General features: G+C 40.4%; 1 protein-coding gene across 1 annotated transcript in view; it reads left to right on the top strand.

Annotated features, from left to right (window-relative positions):
* rhd (Rh blood group, D antigen) overlaps nucleotides 1-19,972 on the top strand; it is a 54,587-nt gene that overhangs the window by 4,887 nt on the left and 29,728 nt on the right. Inside the window, exons 3-5 of the mRNA XM_043717645.2 lie at nucleotides 7,680-7,830; nucleotides 12,827-12,974; nucleotides 16,955-17,115. Of these exons, the coding sequence (XP_043573580.2) occupies nucleotides 7,680-7,830; nucleotides 12,827-12,974; nucleotides 16,955-17,115 (460 nt within the window). The remainder of the gene's footprint in view (nucleotides 1-7,679; nucleotides 7,831-12,826; nucleotides 12,975-16,954; nucleotides 17,116-19,972) is intronic.

Below are 19,972 nucleotides of genomic sequence, written 5' to 3' on the forward strand. Positions count from 1 at the left end.
GGTAACATCTTCAGTGGGCCTCAGGCAAAGCACTGTACATGATTCTTGCTTTCTATTTATATGTTTGGGTTTCTTTGGGTTGGTGGTGCCATTTCCTGTGGCGATGGCATTTCCTGTTCTTTTTCTCAGGGGGTGGTAGATGGGGTCTACCTCGATGTGTTTGTTGATAGAGTTCTGGTTGGAAAAACATGCTTCTAGGAATTCTCATGCGTGTCTCTATTTGGCTTGCCCTAAGATGGATAGGGTGTCCCAGTCGAAGTGGTGTCCTTCCTTATCTGTATGTAAGGATACTAGTGACAGGGGGGTCATGTTGTTTTGTGAAAAACACTACATTGGACAAATAGGCAGAAAACTAGCCACCAGGATACATGAACACCAACTAGCCACAAAACGACATGACCCTTTGTCACTGGTATCCTTACATAGAGATAAAGAAGGACACCACTTCAATTGGGACAACACATCCATCTTAGGGCACGAGGTTTCCTAGAAGCATGGCATTCCAACTGTTCTAGACATTGAACAGATTCATATGCTGGATCAACTGTGACCAATATGTAATGAAATTCCTATTAAAATGTCTGAAACAATTCCTCTTCTGACAGGTTTCTTCCTTAGCATAATTCCCAGTACACTGGGAAAACATTGCTGAACCATGGGTGAACATTTGTTCAGAGCATAGAATCTCTACAGTGTGGAAACAGGCTATTCAGCCCAACAAGTACACACTGATCCTCTGAAGAATATCGCACCCAGACCCATTCGTATCTACTATTACTCCACATTTTCCCTGATTAATACACCTAACCTACACATCCCTGAAAACTATGGGCAATTTAGCATGACCAGTTCACCTAAACTGCACATCTTTAGACTGTGGGAGAAACCAGAGCACCTGGCAAAACCCATGCAGACATGGGGAGAATGTGCAAACTCCTCACAGACAGTTGCCCAAGGCTGGGATCAAACCCGTGTCCCTGGTGCTGTGAGGCAGCAGTGCTAACCACTGAGCCACAATGCCACCATTATGTTTGATGAAGAAGGATAAAATATACTATTACCACTTTTTAGCATGATTACAATTGAAATGTTGCATACTTACCTCTTAATTTATCTGGTATATTAATGACATTGCCAACTGCATTTCCCATTATTACAGGATAATACAGATATCAATTAGTGGAAGCTATATGTACTCAGTAAACACAGAGTTGGCATGAAATAAGATTAAGCACAATATTAGAGATACCTTGCATCTCTAGAGGTTCTGCTGTTTTTGTTTTAGCCAATAAAATCTGTACACTAGTGATGGGAATTTAGAAAAATTGTCCATGGTTTTGTAAAGACTGATTGACAGCCTTTCGGGTCTTGAAAAATTTATGGATGGAATTTTTCCAGCCCCTGAATGATGTGGACAATAGCAAGACAGTTGGGAAAAAATTAGATTTTCAACTTAGAGAAATGAAGTTGGATTTTCCACCCAATGTTTGAACGGTGAGGCAAGAATCTTGCTAGTGAGTGACAAAGACTCATTCGCATGAATTAACATCTCATTGTCACCTTTATATGCACTTTGCTATTCTTCCATGCAGCAGAGAGAAACTAAATGCCAACAATTCCTCAAATGAAAGTCAAAACAGGTACCTAGCAGCTCCAGCTCACTGTGGTCCTCTGCCATCTTGGCCAGCATTGCCCAACATCTCAGAGCATGCTCATTGGGTAGCTATTACCAACACCACTTGTTCAGGGTGGTAGGCACCAGATATGCATGAGCCTCACCATATCATTATGGCACACGTCTGACTCAGAATACAGACATCCACTTCAATGCTGCACTTTCAAGTGCATCGCCACTTGCATTGTAATGCCATTGCTGCCAGGCTGACTTGCATGCAGATCATTGAATGGTGACATTCCTGATGAAGGGCTTATACAGTCATAGAGTCATACAGATTACAGCACTCAAACAGACCCTTTGTTCAACTTGTCCATACTGACCAGATATCCCAACCCAATCTAGTCCCACCTGCCAGCACCCAGCCCATATTCCTCAAAATCCTTCCTATTCATATATCTATCCAGATATCTTTTAAATATTGCAATTGTACCAGCCTCCACCACATCCTCTGGCAACTCATTCCATACACATACCACCCTCTGCGTGAAAAGTTACCCCTTAGGTCTCTTTTATATCTTTCTCCTCTCATCCTAAACCTATGCCCTCTAGTTCTGGACTCCCCGACCCCAGGGAAAAGACTTTGTCTATTTATCCTATCCATGTCCCACATGATTTTATAAACCTCTATAAGGTCACCCCTCAGCCTCTGACGCTCCAGGGAAAACAGCCCCAGACTGCCTCAGTCTCTCCCTATAGCTCAAATCCTCCAACCCTGGCAACATCCTTGTAAATCTTTTCTGAACCCTTTTAAGTTTCACAACATCAGTCTGATAGGAAGGAGACCAGAATTGCACACAATATTCCAACAGTGTATAGTACAATGTCGTGTACAGCCGCAACATGACCTCCCAACTCCTGTACTCAATAGTCTGACCAATAAAGGAAAGCATACCAAAAGCCTTCTTCACTATTCTATCTACCTGTGACTCCACTTTCAAGGAGCTATGAACCTGCACTCCAACCCTTTGTTCAGTTACACTCACTAGGACCTTACCATTAAGTGTATAAGTCCTGCTAAGATTTGCTTTGCCAAAATGCAGCACCTCACAGTAATCAAAATTAAACTCCATCTGCCACTCCTCAGCCCATTGGCCCATCTGATCAAGATCCTGTTGTAATCTAAGGTAACCTTCTTTGCTGTCCGCTACACCTCCAATTTTGGTGTCATCAGCAAACTTACTAACTATACCTCTTATGCTCACATCCAAATCATTTATATAAATGATGAAAAGTAGTGGACCTAGCACCGATCCTTGTGGTCCACTGGTCACGGCCTCCAGTCTGAAAAACAACCCTCCACCACCACCCTCTGCTTTCTATCTTTTTGAGCCAGTTCTGCATCCAAATGGCTGGTTCTCCCTGTATTCCATGAGATTCAACCTTGCTAACCAATCTACATGAAACCTTGTTGAACGCTTTACTGAAGTCCATATAGATCACATCTACTGCTCTGCCTTCATCAATCCTCTTTGTTACTTCTTCAAAAAATCCAATCAAGTTTGTGAGACATAATTTCCCATGCACAAAGCTATGTTGATTATCCCTGATCAGTCTTTGCCTTTCCAAAGACATGTACATCCTGTCCCTTCTGAAATGTCAATTCTCCTGCTCCTCAGATGCTGCCTGACCTGCTGTGCTTTTCCAGCGTCACACTTTTCAACTCTAACTTGAATGCAGGCACAGTTATCTGGCTCATGGATTAGAGTAACTGGTTTCTCAGAGCCCTTTGCTTACTGACTTAGCACTCATTCACTTTATCTCTAACTGGATGCTCAAACATTCCTGCTTTGTCTTTTTGCATAATACTGCACCATTCAAAACTTACAGATTCACCATACATCATCTTGCTTTCCCACTTATTAGTGCACAAATCAAGGCAGCTTGTCAAACTAGTCAACAGTAATCTATCAAGGAAGCAGACATGTTGCTTTATGATAATGGTACATCAATGTTGTACTGCAGCATGTGTCAGCAGCTTACATGGCAAACACACAGTATGTGCATCAACCAAATAATCATATATCAAAGTCAGGAATTCTCAGCCAGGTCAAGGTGGTCTGTCATCAGTCGGTAAGTGCCAGCAAAGGAAATTAAGTATGTGGCTTGTCATCAGTCCAGGGACCTGTCTGGTCAGTAGGTGTTTGGGGCTGGTACAGTCAAAGTTTCCATATCATTAGAGACCAGGGAGTGGCTCACAGTCAGTCCTGAACAATAACAAGATGTTATGCTACTGTGGGCAATAGGGAAAGAGTAGCAACCTCTTTAAAAGAGTTCTAACATGGTATAGCACTAAGGATGTGAAGAACTTGATTCTTGTAGCTGCTCTTACAGCTGATCAGGTAGATAATGATGTAAAGTTGTAACACATTTAGCATGAATTTCTATTTCCAATGAAGAGCCAACATGCACGTTTGTGCCCTCAGAAGCTTCTATTTTTCATTTCCCTCCCATTACATTTACTATCTAGGACTATTCGCAAAGACTGGCAGTGATTTACCTGGTATGTATCTGGGCTCTAAATGTGGCTCCAGTCGCAGAAAACCTATAAGGTCCTGAAAATGCTGAGTATGTCTGCCTTTGGTAAGTGCAAGGTGGCACAGGAATGGGGCTACCTAAGTGGGTAGCATAAAATAGTGCGAGAAAACTTGCTAGAGCTCATGGAGAGAAACATATGAAACTCTCTGAAATTATGGTAAAATTCAGCTCAGTGTTACAATCTTGGAGTTTCATTTCCTCAGATGAAAGCTAATGCCAGAGATGTTTTGAAAAATATTTCTTCAAACTTATGTGTAAAATATAAACATTTCCACGTTAGTGTCAGAAATTCTGAGAAGTTGCAACATCCCTTGGAGTTCATTGCTATCTGTACTCCTGCTAAACCAACACATATACTCTTCAAATACTGATGATATCCATGTTCAAAGGGGGCAAGACATGGACAATGTACAGGTTTGGGCTGACAGGTGGTAAGTAACATTCATGCAACACAAGTGATTGCTAATGACTATCTCCAACAAAAGAGAACCTAACCTTGCTCCTTGGCATTCAATGACATTACCATCACTGAATCTCCCAATATCAACATCCTGAGGGTTGCCATTAACCAGGAACTGAACTGGACTTGCCATATAAATACTGTGACTAGGAAAGAAGGTCAGAGGCTCAGAATTCTGCACTGAGTAATCTACCTCTTGACTCCCCAAATCCTGTCCACTATCTACAAGGCACAAGTCAGGAGTGTGATAGAATACTCTCCACTTGCCTGGATGAGTACATCTCCAACAACACTCAAGAAGCTTGTCACCATGCAGAACAAAGCAGTCTGCTTGAATGGCACTACATCCAGAAATTGTCACTGTCTTCACTAGTAATGCTCAGCAGCAGTAGTGTTTAGCATCTACAAGATGCAGTACAGAAACTCACTAAGGCTCCTTAGACAGTACTTCCTCAACTGATGACCATTACCATAGAAGAACAAGGGTAGCAGACGCATGGGATCACCAAACCTTGCAAGATCCCCTCCAAGCCACATACAATTCTTAATTGGAAATGTATTGCCTGTCTTTTAATATTGCTGGGGCAAAATCCTGGAACTCCCTCCGAATGGCCCTGTGGATGTACCTGCACCAAATGGACTGCATTAGTCCAAAAGGCAGCTCACCACCACCTTCCCAAGGGCAACTAGAGAAGGGAAATAAATACGTGCACAGCTAGTGTCACCCACATTCCATGAGTGAATTAAAAAATAAGTTTCAAAAAAGTGAATCTGCAACTTCGATCTCCACCAGAAATACTTGATCAATCTGGTCCAATGCAAGTGAATATTTTGAGGTTGGAAAAGTCTCAAGCTTGTCTTGAAGCCATCTATGTGGGAATACTTTTAATTGGCAGAGTTTTAAACAGGAAGGCAACATTTCATCAGAGTTGGAAATCTGTGTAGAGAATTTAAAAGTTATGTTGTACAGAGTTCAAAGGATGAATTCAGTATAGATGATTACACTTGCCAGACAGGCATAGCTTTGAGGTGCTGTTTCCATACAGTTCTTGCCTGATCATTGCAAAAGAGACAGCAGAATATTACCAGGTAAAGTGAAGGGCTACAGTTTAAATTTCACTTCTTGAAATAATTGGGCAGAAATCAGGGAGAACCACGTGTAATGTTGGACCTTGGTCTTAGACTATCCAATGGGCTATCCAATGAAGTCTCACTTTTATCCATAATGCTAAATCTGTGAAGCTTCATATTGAACGTTATGAATTTCTTTCTCCTGATTTTCTCACTATGTCCAAAGGATGACTTTTTGAGATTTTCTTCTATGAACTGTACTATGAAGAAGTAAATTCACCATATTATGCACCAAAAAGAACAGGATTGCACAAATGTGGAAATAATCTCAACTGGTTATGCTTATAATTGGTATTAGAACAGAATTAGCAACACAAGAACACTGGAAATGCAACAAAACACTGGAGTGGAGTTACACTACAGCTAAATTTAGATTTAGGTTTTATTGTCATGTGTACTCAAGTATTGGTTACAAAGAATGCAGTGAAAAGTGCACAATGTTGCCACACGCTGTGCCATCGTAGGTACAAACTTTTAGTTACAGAAGTAGAAAAATAAAGAAATAAGAAGTTCAGTACCACAATCTTCTTTGTATAAAGTGGAAAAGTAAAGAAATAAAATTTTAAAAATCAAACATTATACTCCATTCTTAAGCTGTCGGCCTGCAGATGCTCCAAGCTGGGCTTTCCCCAAGAGTGCTCGCGTTTCCCTGCTTTGGGCATGCTTTCACTCACACTGGGGTAAGACCTGCCTGTGTTCACCAGTTGCCCTTGCTGCCAACCACTGCTGCTGACCCCCATAGGGCACAACAGGCCTCACCACCTCCTCTCACAAGGCTTCAGCCAAGACTGCTGACTTGCTGCTGCTGCCATCCTTGACTGCCCCACCATTGCTGCCATTTGGCCCCCTGCTGGGCCCCAGCTGCTGCCAGGTTCCATTGCGACTTCAGCTGCCTGCCTGCAGAGTCCTGCTTCAACACTGCCAATCGTGACCAGCCGCCTTGTGGCCCACCATGAAAGTCCCCCAGCCATCGCCATTGCTGCCTCCACCCCTGAGCTCCAAAGGACAATGAACCAAAAGAGAAAAGAGAAAAACGAGAGAAAAAGAGCAGTTGCAGCAATGAGCCTCAGTGAGAAGGCCTACTCCTTTGCCATCTTGGGTTTTGCAAGCTAGAAGTAACTGTTTGGAAGTACTGCAGAAACATTGCAGAAAATAGTGTACATTTTATCAATATTTTTCTCATCTTGCACTCTATTAGGACATTTCACAAGAATAACATGAGAGGAGGCTTGACAGGAGAGCACTGATTGGTTAGATGTGCACTCTGATTGTTTCATTGCAGACATTAAGAACATGTATTTGCACTGTGCCTGTTTCAACTCAACAAATTTGGTGACATTCATTCAAAGATTCATTTCTCAGGGCAATGCACTGACCAATCAGAGTCAAAGTTAATCTGCTGATTTAAAATTTAAACTAGGCCTGGTAGTGAACTCTTAAATCAGTATTAATGAATGTATTCTCCATGTCAATACCCTTACCTCTCGTGCAATGTAAATGTCAGTTTTGCCGTTGAATTGGTATTCTTGAGAAATGTCCAGATGAGTATAAGTTGAAAGGCTTCATCAAAATATGTCTTTTTTCAGCACTATTTAAACTAGAACTGATAAGGAAATCTCACACCACTTTGCTTTAGCATACTGAATGTGAAATGAGGATCTGACTCATTCGCCAATACTTACATTGATGCGTTGAACAATGGTGCTTTAAATGAAACAGCTGGTTAAAGCTCAGTAAAATTACAATATATACTTTCAACTGGTGTTGCTCAAAAGACATCGATACATTTCATGTTGTCCCGATATGCATTCATTTGCCTTTGATTCATTTTTATGATCGCTTATCTTGGCTAATCGAATTTACTGTTATTTTTAGCATACTCCATGCAGACCTGAGTGCAGTGTCTGCATTGGTTTCAATGGGTGCTATACTTGGAAACACCAGTCCTATACAGTTACTTCTGATGGCCATCCTGGAAGTGACATGTTTTACTACTAATAAGTGGCTTCTGATGTATTTGTTTCAGGTAAGCGAACAAAGTGAAGTGAAAAGCTGCATTTGGAAGGTTTCAATTGAGATATTAATTGCATTTAATTGAAAAATTACAAGGGCAAAAGAAGTCTAAGTTCTCCCTACTGTGGTATGTCAATGCGTTTTTATATCTAACATTGTCCTGGTTCAATTTCTCTGTAGGTGATAATAGGACATTTGGTCCTTTGCTATATAAATATCAGAGGTTCATGGATAATAATATTATCTGCAGAATAGTATTCTTTTCAATTATCTTCCCTGACTTTTCACCTTATTGCTTTAGAGTCATTTTAAGGAATGATTTCACAGGCACCAATGATTATGGATATGTTACTTAAGTGATCCAGCATACAAATTCAGAGACTGATTGTTGGTAGGTTGAATGACTCATTTACAGAGCAGAAGGAGGCTATTTGGCCCATCATTTGTTGGTTAGTCAAAAAGGATCTGATTACACTAATTCCACTTTCCAGTTCTTAGTCCATACCTCTGGAGACGGTGACCACATAAATGAATATCTAAGTACTACTTGCCAGTTAAGAGAGTTTTTGACTCAACCACTCTTCAGATAGTGAGTTCTCTATTCACTTCTGCTCTTAGCCAGCCACTTCTTACCTTAAATTATGCCCCCAAGAATAGAAGACTAGCTCTCTACAAATGGAAAAATGCCTTCAATTCCATCCCATTCATATAGCTCAAAAGCCTATCCACTTCTATCAGGTCCCCTTTCAACATTCACTGCTCCAAGAAAAACAGCCCTGCAAGTGAAAAGAAGTAGGAACAAATTACTGCAGATGCTGGAACCTTTTCTAAAAATCTGAACCGCTGTTATCCTCAGCACATTCAATCTTTTCTCATTCTTAGACCCTCCAGCCCTGGCAACATTCCGGGAAATCTCCTCTGCACCCTCTCAAGTATAATCACATCCTTTCTATAAGGTGTAACCAGAACTGCACACAGGTGTCCCAATTGTGGCCTAACCAGTGTTTTATACAATTTTGCAATATACCCCCTGTTCTTGTATTCCATGTCTCAAATAATAAAGACAAATATCCTCTTTGCCTTCTTAGCCAGCTTTTCTACCAGCCTTGCTACCTTCAGGGAGCTGTCCATATGACTTTGACCTTCTGTACCTTCCTAACATTCATAATGTAATCCCTTGCTTTGTTAGTCCTCCCCAGCAGCTTTATCCCACACTTTACTGGGTTTAATTCCATTTGCCACTGGTCTACCACCTGAGCAGCCCGTTGATATCCTCCTGCAGTCTACACCTGTCCTCACTGTTTATAACCTGACCAATTTACACATTGTAGAATCATAAAGTCATACAGCTTGGAAACAGACCCTTTGGTTCAACAAGTCCATGCTGAGCATAATCCTAAACTAAACTAATCCAACCTGTCTGCTCCTGGCTCACATCCCTTTAAACCTTTCCTATTTGTGTTCTTACACAAATATCTTTTAATGTTGTAATTGTATCCGCATCCACCACTTCCTCTGGGAGTTCATTCCAAGCATAAATCATGCTTTGTATAAAAGATTTGCCCCCATGTAGTTTTTAAATCTCTCTCCTCTCACCTTAAAAATGTGTCCCCTAGTCTTGAAATCCCCCATCCTAGGGTAAAGCCAACTACTATTAACTCTATCTATACCCTTTATTATTTTATAAACTTCTATAAGGTCACCGATCAACCTCCGTTACTCCAGTGAAATAAGTTAAAGACTATCCAGCCTTTCTTTATAACTCAGATCTTCAATGCCCAGCAACATTTTTAAACTTCTTGATCATACTCTCAACATTCAAATCCAGATCATTAATGTCCATCAAAATAACAAGAACCCTTGTAGCAAGCCCTGCAGATCCCCACTTGAAACAGACCCAGTCACACAAATATTCATTGACCACTGTCATCCATTTTCTGCCTCTCAGACAATTTTTGTTTCCAGTACCTTGCATTCAATGAACTCTTCCTTTCCTGACCAGTCTGCCATAGGGACCTTAACAAAAACCTTGCTCAAGTCCACGTAGGGAACATCCAATGTATTAGCTCCCTGGTGACCGTCTCAAAAGATTTGATCAAATTTGTCAAACATGATCTTCCCTCCACAACTCCATACTGTCTATCCCTGGTTGTACTGTGTCTATTTGGGTGCAGACATATTCTGTTCCTCAGAATTCTTTCTAATTACCTCCCACCACTGGGTTAGACTGATGTAATCTCCTGGATGCAATTTAAGAAATTTGCTCCCTCCCTGCTTAGCATATTAAAACTATCTCAGTTAATATTTGGATTGCTAATATCCCCCTATCACGACTCTCTTATTATTCTTCCACTTCTCTGAAATTTGATTCCAGATTTATCTTCTATTTTTTGCCTACTGTTTGGAAATCTAAACCACCCAACCATTAATGTGTTTGCATCTTTTGTGTTTTCTATTTCCACCTGTATGGTCTCATTTGATGATAAATCCAAGATATCATCCTCCCTCTCTGGGTTAATTGACTCCTTGAGCAATAATGTAACATTCTATTCTCTTCTCCCCCACCCCCTCTGTATCTTGTCAAAATATTCTATAATCTGATCTGCCAGTCCATCCATCTTTCAGCCAAGTCTCAGTCATAACTATGACATCATCCTCCTACGTTCCTATCTGTGCCTGTAGCTTGTCTGCCTTATTCCTCCTGCTCTTTGCATTAAAACACATTCCATCTAGCCTTGCTAAATTCACTTCTTTCTTATGTAGCCTATATTTCCTCTGCCACACTTAGTTGTGTTTTAACTTCTAATTTCATAACAGCTACTCTCCCCTTTAAACTGCTTCCCATCCCCCTGCCAAATGCAGCACAGTGGCTCAGTAGTTAGCTCTGCTGCCTCACAGCACATGACCCGGGTTCGATTCCAGCCTTGGGTGACTGTCTGTGTGGAGTTAGCACATTCTCCCGTGTCTGGGCTTCCTCCAGGTGCTCTGGTTTCCTCCCACAATCCAAAGATGTGCAGGTTACGTGGATTGACTGTGGGAAATGCAGGGTTACAGGGATATGGTAGGGAAGTGAGTCTGGGTGGGATACTGTTTGGAGGATTGGTATGGACTCGATGGGCCGGGTAGTCTGCTTCCACACTGTAGGGATCCTATCATTCTAGGATTCTATAATTCAATCCAGTTTAAAATCTGCCCCAAAAGCACTAGCTAATATCCCCAGAAGGGTGTTGGCCCCATTCCTGTTCTGGTGTAACCCATCTGAGTTGTTCAGATTCCACTTCACCCAGAAGTGCTCTCCATGCCTGAAACGCTGAGTTCAATGTCATCTCTTCAGCCATGCATCCATCTCCTTAATCCTTCTGTTCTTACACTAACTAATGTGTAGCATCGGGAGCAATCCAGAGGTTACTACCATTGAAGTCCTTCTTTCCAATTTTTTTACCTAACTTCCTAAGATCTGCTTGTAGCAACTTATTTCTTTCTTCTTATGTCATTGGTTCTAATATGGATTACTACCTCTGGCTGTTGACCCACCACATTAAAATTGCTCTGTAGCCCTGATACCTGGGAGGCAACATATAATCAGAGAATCATAGAGTGCCTACAGTGGAGATTGTAGCCATCCGGGCCATCAAGTCTGCACTGACCCACCAAATAGCATCCCAGAACCATCCTTCCCCCTGCCAGTCTATCCCATAACCCGACATATGCCATGGCCAAGCCATGTAGCCTGTACATTCCTGGATGCTGTGGATAACTTAACATCGCCAATCCACCTTACCTGCAGGCTACCACTGCTGCCTCACAGCGTCAGGGACCCGGGTTCAATTCCAGCCTTGGGTGACTGTCTGTGTGGAGTTTGCATATTCTCCCCATGTCTGTACGGATTTCCACTGAGTGCTCCAGTTTCCTCCCGCAGTGCTAAACACCAAGTCACCAGGACTATCCTGGAGTCCTGTCTACATCTGCAAGAGCACTTGTTTACTGTCACACCTCACTGGCATACTTCACTGGAAATCATGTCCTGATGTTCCCGGAGTTGTCACAAAATGTTAAAGATTTTTCAAATAAGTATGTAGTATTCCCAAATTTACCTGTAGTTTAGATTCAGATTGACATGAGGCATGGATTGGAGTAAGTATTTATTGCAAAATGTAAAGATCCTAGCTACAGGTTAACAGTTATGAACTATCAACATATAACTCCACTAGTCTAAACTCTAAACCACTTATAAAATTCCCCCGCTACACACACATACAGACAGATACAAGAAAAACATTGGTGATATGGGTGAAAGGAAAACAAGTAAGGCAGTTTAGTGATCCCATTAGGTTTTCTGAGATGTTCCTTTTATGATCAGAATACTGCTCCTCACATCTCCTGTGTCTCACCCTGTGAGTGGCTAATAAATCTCCATTTGGTAAGGGACCTGTACCATATCGTCACCCAGCATCATTATATCAGCAGAGACTCTCGAAGCTATCCTCTTGCTATAAACCTCTCAGCCCATGAATTCACGGATGCCCCCAACAGTTTGTAAGCTGGAAAACCCCGGATACCCAGAGGCACCTCTTGTACAGGATCACACCCCTCAGATTGCCATGAACATTAAAGGGATCATCATTTACAACATTGTCACTCTCTGCCTCAAAAGGCTGTGAGTGCCAGGTCAATTACGTTTCCAAAATGAGATAAGGACAATTTAGTGTGGCAAGTTATCAAGGGAACAAGAATGAGTAACAAGTTGGGGCACACATCAGCCATGATCTAATTGAATGGTGAAACAGGCTTGTGGTCCGAAATGGATTAGAGTCCTGTGGCCACGTACTTTCCAAACTGGGCTGACAATCTGTCTTGATGTATCTCATGGGTAAGCCCTCAGGGAGGCTGGAAGTGGAACTGATGCTACTTATAATGTTGCTTTGGAATAAGAGAAATAATATTCAAAATTAATTCATCATTTAATTGAATTGGAAGCAGAGTTAAGTTCTCATGCTCTTCCACTACAGATTGACCGCAAAACTAGTGCCATGCATCTGCACCTTTTCGGAGCTATGTTTGGATTGACGGCATCACGAATTCTCTATCGCCCGGGGCTACGTAAAGGCCATGAAAAAGAAGGATCGTTGCGAATATCTAACCTTTTTTCCATGATTGGTATGTACCAATTTGGGGGTCAGTTAGCTGAGTTGGTGAACAGCTGGGTTGCAATGCAGATAGTGTTGGACACAACTCCTGCACCAGCTGAGACTACCATGATGCTCTGCTCTTCTCAACTTCTCTCCTTCCCTGAGATATGGTGAGTCTCAGGTTAGATATTAGCAGTTATCTCTCTCCAATGAGAGAAATTTACAGGTTGGTTTTGAAACTCAAAGATACCTTCATGTATAGAGAGTGTGGTGCTGGAAAAGCATAACAGGTCAGGCAGCATCTGAGAAGCAGGAAAATTTATGTTTCAGGCATAAGCCCTTCATCTCCTGCTCATCGGATGCTGCCTGACCTCTGCTTTTCCAGCATATGCAATCCTCACTTTCTCTTATATCTTCATGGATACCCATCAGTTATTTTAAGGTCTGTTTTTCATCTCTGCTACTCACTGCAGGTGCTTCATTCCAGCTGGCACCTCCATGAGCAGGATGCATAATATGTGATTACCTGTAAAGCAGGTTAGGACAACTTACTTGAGGTTGCGATAATTGGTTTCCAATTACACTAACTTCTACCAATTATCATTCCCTAAGGGAAACTTTAACTCCCTCCAGTCAATGAAGTATGGTTGAGAGATTCAAATGGAAGTAATTGGTTGACTGCTCCACTGCTATTTTTTCTCATTGCTTTCTTCATAGAGAGGCCTCATTATGCCTGCAAATTGGAGAATTAACATTAATATGGAAACCTGATTTCAATTTCACTGCCTATTTCATGAAATAGCAAAGAAGATGCTCTTTCTATACAATCTGAGACAATAGAAAGTGTTTGAACAAGTTAAGTGTTGAAATTGTTTTTGTGGAGAAGGAATGCTCTGCCTATTTTATCCACCCAAGTTCCCTCAGCACATGATCACAATTCTTCTTTCTCCCTCTGCTCTAAATATACCTGTTTCTCCTTGGTCACTCCTTGGCCTCCCTGTTGTTGCCTTGGCTTAGTGATAATGAGCTGCATGAGGCTACCTATTGTCACATTCAGCCTCTTAGACTGCAAGGGAGGGTTTGACTATAGTGGAAGTGGGTAAAAGAGCAGTTAGTGGTGCTACATGAAGAGAGATGGTGATGTGTCCTGAGTGAGTGAATGGCAAGCACAGAGACGAGGGATTAATAGTTTGAGACAATGAGTAGACTTGAATCATTTAATATTGAGAGTTGTAGTCCATGAGCCTTGGTAAGATGTGTGCTCAGTGGCAGAGTTAGAGTGAGCATTGGCCCTGTGGGTGTGAGATACCAGAGAGATGTGGAGAATAGAAGATCATTGACTTTCTTCCTGCATTGTTCAGTGTTCTAATTCACTCAGGCCACAAATGGCCAGACTGGTTGGATCCATTGCCTTTTGTAACAGTCAGCTGGAAAAAGGACTGTCCTCCTTTACACCACACTGTTCACCATCACCTCCAGGACTCTGCTGGGAAACCGGGAGTGAGGTTTTCTCTCCTCTATTGAATGTTGAAGTTTGCGTACCACAGGCTGAGGGGCAATTCCTGGCTTGCAGCATCTGAAGTTTGTGTGTTGGACTTTAAGTTTGGTGCCAGAGGCATAAATGGTGGTGGCAGTGATGACTACATCCGGCTCTCTGGCCATCTGATTCCCTGAGAAAGGAGCCCCAGAGCCTAGTTGCATACCTATTGAAGTAAAGAATGGAAAATTGCTTGAATAAAATCATTGAGCCATGGAGGACCAGATGCCATGAATTCTTATCCGACAAAACACATCCAAAAAATTCAGTCCAATATCTCAATATAATGTGAAATAAATACATAGTATGCATAATGTTTTTGTATTATTGATAACTCAATGTTTGCATTTTTTAAAAGTTGTGTATTACATTGAAAAAAAAAGTTTAATCAAAATCAAACCATGTCCTTCACCCTGCAGTGTGGAAGAGCCATTATCATATATTGCAATGTGGCAAATATGTCTGCAGCCCTGCACATTATATTTCATATTTCAAATTGTCAAAAGAACTAAATTATGAAATAGCTAATATAATAGCTATAATAATAACTAGGCTCACTATTGTTATTGGAAACATGTCTATACATTCCTGAAAACAAGGGAAATGATAAAACCTGTCATGAGGCTTTTCTTTACATAGTAAGAGGTAGCTAACAGGTTGAGGTTTTACATAGTACATTAAGAAATGTAATAATTTTGGCCTGGAGTTTGCAGTCAGTCTCTAAGCAAAGGCAGTTGTTGTCAATCTCAGACAAAGCTACCAACAAAGGTCTAATGATCTCTTTGGAGTGAATTTCACCTTTCCCAAATTAAACTTGATTCTGGGGCCAAGTCAGGGAGATCACCAGAGTCCAGCAACAACGATGTCATCAAGTTGGGCAAGCAACCAATCACATAAAAGAAATTCCATCAACAGCAAATCAAGCACTGACCAGGCTTGTAGTATTGGTTTACCAAAAATGAAATAAAGATTGGGAAATACACAGAGGATACCATAAAAAATAAGCATAATAAACATGCTTTAAATAACACGAAACATAAATGTATATTTTTGGTCCTAGGGGAGAAGTTTGACATTCTATAAATATAGAATCAATTTTTCATGGTTGCAGTGGTGGTTTTGCAACATAAATGAACAGCCTACATAGTTAAAAACCTACGTTATGCCTCATTGAAGAAGATGTAACATTTCAAAGGGTTTTTGCAATGTGTCTTATACTACAAAAATGGAAATTCTCACCACTGCTTAGCCTGCAGATGAGTGGAGAATCACTGAGAGGAACTACTGGATGTCTGTATTTAATTGCATGTATGAGGGCTCCAGAAGGTCCTGCCAGTTTCAGATGAATAACAAAAATGAATGCTGACAGTTTCACAATCATTCATACTGAGAAATCAAGCCAAAATCAGTTCTGGTCTCATGAGAAAGTAATGTTTTTTGGAAAATGGAAAATATTTAAACACAATGAACAGAGACTAAACTAAAAATGAGACACTTCTCCACTAGTTAATTACTTATTTTTTATATTCTGGCAAGAAAGGAGGAGTTGTATTTCTATGACTTCAGATATATCTGAAAATATTTCATATGCACAGAATCTAAATAATAATTGTGTGGGTAAACATAGCAGCCATTTTCCTTACAGCAAGATTTTGTAAACAGCAAGATGCTTTTGGCAGTATTCGCTAACAGAAAAATGTTGGTCATTACATGAAAACATTTCCCGGCCTTTAATTATGCCAATAATGTTTGGCACCACCCTTTGGACCACTGCACAACAGATAGGACAACAGATCAATACTTCCATCTGATGGTGTTTCACAGCTGTTTATCAAATGGAATTATTCCAAAACAATCTGCATTTATCAGATTTTAGAATCCAGTCCTATCCCTTTGGCTACAATCAGGTTTGGTTTCACTTTTGTATGCTTCTAATTACTTTTCAAAATTTACAAAAGGGGAAAAAAAAACTGTAAAATGTCTTTAAAAACAGCAATATTATTATAAGTAAAGGAAACAGTCAATCAAGGCACGTGTATGCAATGAACTGCCAGAAGAAGTGGTAGAGGCTGGTGCAATTACAATATTTAAAAGACATCTGGATGGGTTCATGGAGAGGAAGGATATGGGCCAAATGGTGGCCAATGGAACTAGATTAACTTAGGATATCTGGTCAGCATGGACAAGTTGTTTCCATGCTATACATCTCTACGACTCTATGATTCTATAAATGAACAAATTCAGTAACTTTCCAGGAAACCTGTAAAGTTACTGAATTTGTTCATTTATAGAACCTGTAAAGTAGTGTGTGATAGTCCACTTGCAATAATACATTGAGAAATATTTGTTACAAGTAGACAAAACTATAATATGTGTTTACAGTTGTTCTTTGTGCTTTTTCTCTACAACTGACATATTGAATATCTTGCAGTTCTAAGTCCACTGACTAAAATCCATCCTCCTGTCCACAGGTACATGCTTTCTGTGGATGTTCTGGCCCAGTTTTAATGCAGCACTTCTCGATGTGAATAGGGAAAAAGCTGTTTTCAACACCTATTACGCTTTGGCTGCTTGCACTGTTGCAACGTTTGCAATTTCCAGTCAGATCCATAATGAAGGGAAAATGGACATGGTAACAGAAGACTTTTCATCTACTTCATTTAACTGTGTTTATCAGTATTCTAGCAGTGACAACCATTCTTATTCCTCCGTATAATTACTGTACTACTGTTGCACAGTTATTATTCTGGGTTGTAAACAATGAGCTTGCGTGGGATCACAATGCTTCATTATTCACTCAAAGGGAAAAGTATATACCATTAGAACACTGCTTAAATAATAGATTTGCTTTAGATTTTTGAGGTAAGCATGCAATTCATTCCAGTTTTAAGCAGACTAAAAGCTAAGGTGTATGATCAATGTATTTGTCTCCAAAAAGTACTTTATTACCATGCCAAGATATTACATGCTTCTATTGTTTCTCTGCAAGCCTTACGTTTAAGTCCCAAAGTAGCACATTCTGTTCACTGGGACAGGGAAAAATACTCAGTCTCATGTTTTACCTGAAAACCTGTGCTACATACTGTTTTTAAAGCTATTTTATAGAAGTCAATGTAGGGTTTTACTGTCATAAAACAATCCTGAAGATGAGTCCTATTGGTCTTAAATGTTAATTCCATTTCTCTTGAAACTGCTTCAGTTTCTCCAGTAATTGCTGTTTTTATTTCAGATTTCCAACATCTGTCGTATTTTAGCTCTCTATAGAAATCTTTAGAGCCCTACCATCTCATTTCATAAGAATTGCTTTCCACACAATTCTTGGAAACAAAAACATATTATGCTGGAATAAAATGAACCAAGAGCATCTGAAAGATAAAGAATTGTCAATAACAAACAAGACCAGTTCTCAAGAAGGGTCACTGGACTTGAATTGGCAACTCTGCTTTCTCTCCATAGAAGCTGCCAGACCTGATGAGTTTCTACAGCTATTTCTGTTTTTGTTTCAAATCTTCAGCATCTGCAATTCTTTGTTTTATTAAAAAATGACCAATATCTGACTCTGTGGCAGGGTCTTGTCTGAAATATTAACCAATGTTATCTCTTCAGATTCTGCCTTTCTTTCAAATCTCTAGTGTTGGCCATTGTTCTTACTGACATAATTTTTATTCATGCGGAGACGTTGAAACTAATTACAAGACCAAACTGAGCATTCCATCGGTTTCAGTTGCTCCTGAATGGAGTGTTGAGGTGGTGTCACAAACTCTTCACAGAACTCACAATTTCAAGTACCTCAGTTTATTATAAAAAGAGGATTTCTTCTCCCAGTCACCGACAAACATAAGAATAATGAGCAAGAGTAGCCCCTTGAGTCTATCCCGCCATTCAATAAGAACATGGCTGATCTGATTGTAACTACAAATCCACATTCCTGTCTACCTTTGATATCATCACTCCCTTGCTTAACAAGAATTCATCTGCTTTAAAAGGATTCAAGAAATCCATTTCCATCACTTTTTGAGGAAGAGTTCCAAAGGTTCACAATCCTCCATATAAATAAAAGATTCACATTATCTGTTTTAAATGGAGAATCCTTTAATATTTAACAGTGAGCTCTACTTATATATTCTCCCAGCTGAAGGAACAGCCTCTCTGTATGCCCCTGTCAAGCCTGCTAAGGATTTTATGTCACAATCAAGTAATTTTTTATTCTTCTGAACTCCAGTGGATGTGGGCCTTTCCTCATTAGACAACCAGGCCATTTCCAGACATTGGTCTAATAAACTGTTTCCAATGTATTCAAATCCTTTCTTCAATAAGGTGACCAATACAGTATTCAGTACTCATGGTATAGTCTCACCAGTGACCTGTAAAACTGAAGCATAACCTCTCTACTTTTGTATTCAATCCCGCCATGATAAATAATCACAATCTATTAGCTTTCTGCATTAGTTACAATCCTTGCATCCTAACCTTGTGTGATTCATGCACGAGGACACTCAGAAACCTTTACATCTGAATCTGCACTTCAAAGTCTCTTTGTTCAGCAACACTTCCCAGGATCTTAGCACAAAGTGTATAAGTCCTAGACAATTACAAAAACTGAGTCTCTTGTGCTCCTCCTCTTTGGGTCCCCTTATCTGTCATACTCTCCCATCCCTGAACACTGACCAAATGAGACAATCCTGCATTAATTGGCATGATTGCCACTTGGTACAAAGAGTCCAGGCATCTTTCCCTATTCCCCATCAGGAGTGTCTATTATTCAACCTCTTGTTCATAAACCCTGAACCAAAGTTTCTCGAATTTCATATTGTTGCCACAGGCATATTTGCTTTGGTCAAAACTGACAAGCTGAAACTCTGATGCACAATTTGTCTTGCCCCCTTTTCTAAGGAACTACTTTATTCAATTTTATGTTCAGTTATGTTTTCACATATTTTGTTTTATTATTTGTCATCAATTGCTATTTTCTGTTGAACTTCAGGATATAATAGATCTTAGTTACTTATTAGATACTCACCAAGTAACCAGCTTCTTCTATTGTCGCACACTAAAATCAATTCCTGAGGCTGAAAAAAAATTAGGAAAAGCAAAACTAACAGAACACCTCTTTACCTCCCTCCTCTTAACCCTCTTAACCACTTAACTCTGGCACTCTATTCTAAGTCAGCCTTTAGTGCTGAATTGCACAAAGTTGACTGCGTGAAAATAAAATCAATCCACCAAAGCAGAGGAGGTTTAGATAATGACAAGCTGAGTCACCCAGGTCAGAAGTATGGCTATACCTTTTACTTTCACTCTGTGTTAGATTGGTTGCCAGGGCAGTGCTAATTTGTTCTGGAATTGTTTCTGACATCACTGCATTACAATGAGACAATTGACCAAAGTACCTGCTCCTATTCACTATCAGGCATCATCCACTGGAAGTCAGGAAGCTGTGTGAGGACAAGATGCAGAACGTGTCCATCCTGTATTTAAGCAATTCGCTC

Source organism: Chiloscyllium plagiosum, unplaced genomic scaffold (assembly GCF_037043375.1).
Source record: "Chiloscyllium plagiosum isolate Xiang-an unplaced genomic scaffold, Cpla_swu_hap1 HiC_scaffold_30, whole genome shotgun sequence".
Lineage (NCBI taxonomy): Eukaryota > Metazoa > Chordata > Chondrichthyes > Orectolobiformes > Hemiscylliidae > Chiloscyllium > Chiloscyllium plagiosum.